Source organism: Lolium perenne, chromosome 5 (assembly GCF_019359855.2).
Source record: "Lolium perenne isolate Kyuss_39 chromosome 5, Kyuss_2.0, whole genome shotgun sequence".
NCBI classification, from domain to species: domain Eukaryota; kingdom Viridiplantae; phylum Streptophyta; class Magnoliopsida; order Poales; family Poaceae; genus Lolium; species Lolium perenne.
The window spans coordinates 32,198,606-32,201,637 of record NC_067248.2 but is presented as its reverse complement, the minus strand read 5'-3'; the positions used below and the strand labels follow the sequence as shown (position 1 = coordinate 32,201,637).

The window sequence follows — 3,032 nt, the reverse complement described above, 5'->3', positions numbered from 1 at the left end:
AGAGTGAAATAGGCCAAATCTAAACTAACTTGTTAGCAGTTTCATTTAGTTTAGGTGGCAGTAGCAAATTTAGGTTTAGGTGGCAGTAGCAAATTTAGGTTTAGGAAATTTAGGTTTAGGTGGCAGTAGCTTAGGTTCATCCACTGCTGCTGCTACCTAGTTGCTCCTCAGTAGCTTAGGTTCATCCACTGTGCTATGTGCTTGCTTGTTGCTGCTCCTATGTGCTTGCTTGTTGCTGCTGCTATTTTGGGAAGTCTATGGTTTTCCCTTACAACATACTACTGCTGATTTAACTGCAAAAGAATTAGTAATGAAGAAGAAGCATGGCACTATATTGATGCTCACAATGTTCATTTTGATGTTTACAGCACTAGTTGTTCCACGCCGCGCCGCCCTGACCTCCACGCGCACCTTGGAGCAGCAGCTGGAGAAGCACGCCGCGCCGCCCTCGACCGCTGACGCCGCCGCAGAGGACCGCCGCCGCACTTGCAGACAGGTAGCTTGTTGTTGATGCATGCTGCTAGCTAGTTGCTGCTGCTAGCTGTTGATGCATGCTGCTAGCTGCTGCTGCTACTAGCTGCTGCTAGCTTGCTGCTGCTTGCTGTTGATGCATGCTGCTAGCTGCTGCTGCTACTAGCTGCTACTAGCTGTTGTTGCTGCTGCTGCTGCTAGCTGCTGTTGATCTTTATTTGGTGTATATGGTGTCATATTCTTGTGCATGTGCCATGGTGCTCAGCTGGTGTATATGAGGAACAATTGTGCATGTGCCATGGTGCTGAGCTGGTGTATATGGTGACATATTCTTGTGCAGGGATCGACAGAGTTGCCCATTATCGCCGAAATGTTGATTCATTTCCGTTTCGGCGAAAATGGGGCACTCATATGTACATAAATTAGCATAGGTCATGCCCAATTTTGTTAGTGGAATGGATCGTAATATGGTTCAAAAATGTAAACATGTAGGATGGCCGGTCCCGGTGGCCGGCGAGGCGGTCGAGGCCGCGGTCCTGGGCGCCCCCGGGGCCGGGGAAGGGGCCGCCGCGGTGGAGCAGCAAGGGCCCCACGGTCACCGTCACCTGCATCCTCCTCGTCTTCGGATGAGGAACGCTGCTTCGAGTTCCTCCTCCGCATCGACGACGACCCACTCGGCATCAAGAGGCTACCGGACAAGTTCGCCGAGTTCGTCGACGGCGTCGAGCCGGCGCACTTGCAGCTACGGGAGGCAGGCTGCAACTTCTGCCGCTGGTCCGTGGAGGTCCTGTTCGACGGGCAGGGCAAGATGTACCTGCACACGGGGTGGGACAAGTTCGCCCGTGACCTCCACCTCGAGCCCGGCTGCCAGCTCACCTTCCTGTACGAGGGGGACGGCGAGATGATCGTCAAGGTGTTCGACGACACCGCCTGCCGTGTGCACTACCCCCACACCGGCGAATCCGGCTCGGACACCGATAGTTAGAACTTTTATCAACTCTATCTTCGTTGCTTCGTGTTGTTTGAATTCTATATTAAATTGTATGAAGCTACGATGTTAGGTATGATGATGTTATGTCCAAATATCAATCTCTTGTGCATCCTACCTTGCCATTCCATTTGCTTTGGTATCTCAAAATGCCGATGATTAGAATGTTTGGTCAACTGTACACTCCGGGGTGACGCCAGTGAGCCTGGTGTGATGGCACAAATATCAATCTCTTGTGCATCCTACCTGGCCTCACTGACGCCATCCCGGGATGTTCATATTTGTTTCGACCAACAATGTATGAGGCATTCCATTTAGTTCATACTAGCTACTTCTTAATTGCATTGGCCTTTCTTCCATTGTAGTGCCGATGATTAAATTGTTTGGTCACTTGTACACTCCGGCGTGGGGCCAGTGAGCCTGGTGCGATGGCACAAATATCAATCTCTTGTGCATCCTACCTGGCCTCACTGACCCCATCCCGGAATGTTAATATTTCTTTCGACCAACAAAGTATGAGGCATATGATATCTAGTTGAGATACCACTTGGCTCTTTCTTCCATTTTAGTGCCGATGATTAGAATGTTTGGTCACCTATACGCCGCAATATACTTTGTAGACGGGCCCCCCTTTCCCCAGCCGCCGTTCCGTGAACGAGTCCTTGACGAGACAACAACGCCGACATGCCTCTCCGGTGCAGAACCACGCCAGTCCAAGCCGCCTCCCTTGTGGCCGCAAGGGAGGCGGCTGGGACTGCCGTGGTTTTGCGCCGGAGAGGCAGATCGGCGTTGTTGTGTCGTCAAGGACCCGTTCATGGAACGGCGGCCGGGAAAAGGGCGCCCTTCTGCAAAGTATACTGCGGTGTATACTGCAACTATGGTTTCTGACCATAGTATTTGTGTTGACCAATAATGTATGAGGCACTTATTCCATTTTGTCATTCCATTTGCTTTGGTATTTTCAAAATGCCGATGATTAAAATGTTTGGTCACCGTACACTTGGGGGTGGCGTAAGTGAGCCTGGTAAGATAGCACAAATATCAATCTCTTGTGCATCGGACTTGGTCTCACTTACGCCATCCCTGAATGTTAAAATTTGTTTTGACCAACAATGTATGAGGCCCTCGTCATTCCATTTGCTTTGGTTTTTCAGAATGCCGATGATTAGAATGTTTGGTCACCTATACACTTGGAGGAGGGGCCAGTGAACCTGGTGCGATGACACAAATATCAATCTCTTGTGCATCCTACTTGGTTTCACTGACGCCTTCTCTAAATGTTCATATTTGTTCCGACCAACAAAATATGAGGCATTCCATTTAATTCATACTAGCTACTTGTCTCTTATTTGAGTTTGCACTTCTTAATTGCATTGGCCGATGATTAAATTTCGTGGTCACTACACTTGGGGGAGGCGCTAGTGAGCCTGGTGCGATGACACAAGTATCAATCTCTTGTGCATCCTACCTGGCCTCACTAACGCCTTCCCTAAATGTTAATATTTGTTTGGACCAACAATGTATGAGGCATTCCATTTAGTTCATACTAGCTACTTGTCTCTTATTTGAGTTT

At 49.3% G+C, this 3,032-nt stretch overlaps 1 protein-coding gene across 1 annotated transcript; it reads left to right on the top strand.

Moving 5' to 3' along the window:
* Positions 1 to 371: 371 nt before the first annotated feature.
* LOC127304495 (B3 domain-containing protein Os03g0212300-like) lies at positions 372 to 1,471 on the top strand. Its single transcript, XM_051335163.2, has 2 exons — positions 372 to 496; positions 964 to 1,471. Exon 2 carries the CDS (start codon positions 965 to 967, stop codon positions 1,454 to 1,456), a length of 492 nt encoding a protein of 163 aa, XP_051191123.2. The 5' UTR covers positions 372 to 496; position 964; the 3' UTR covers positions 1,457 to 1,471.
* Positions 1,472 to 3,032: the final 1,561 nt, after the last annotated feature.

Excerpts from the sequence above, each read along its gene's own strand:
- LOC127304495 (XM_051335163.2), top strand. The coding sequence starts at position 965 with ATGGCCGGTCCCGGTGGCCGGCGAGGCGGTCGAGGCCGCGGTCCTGGG.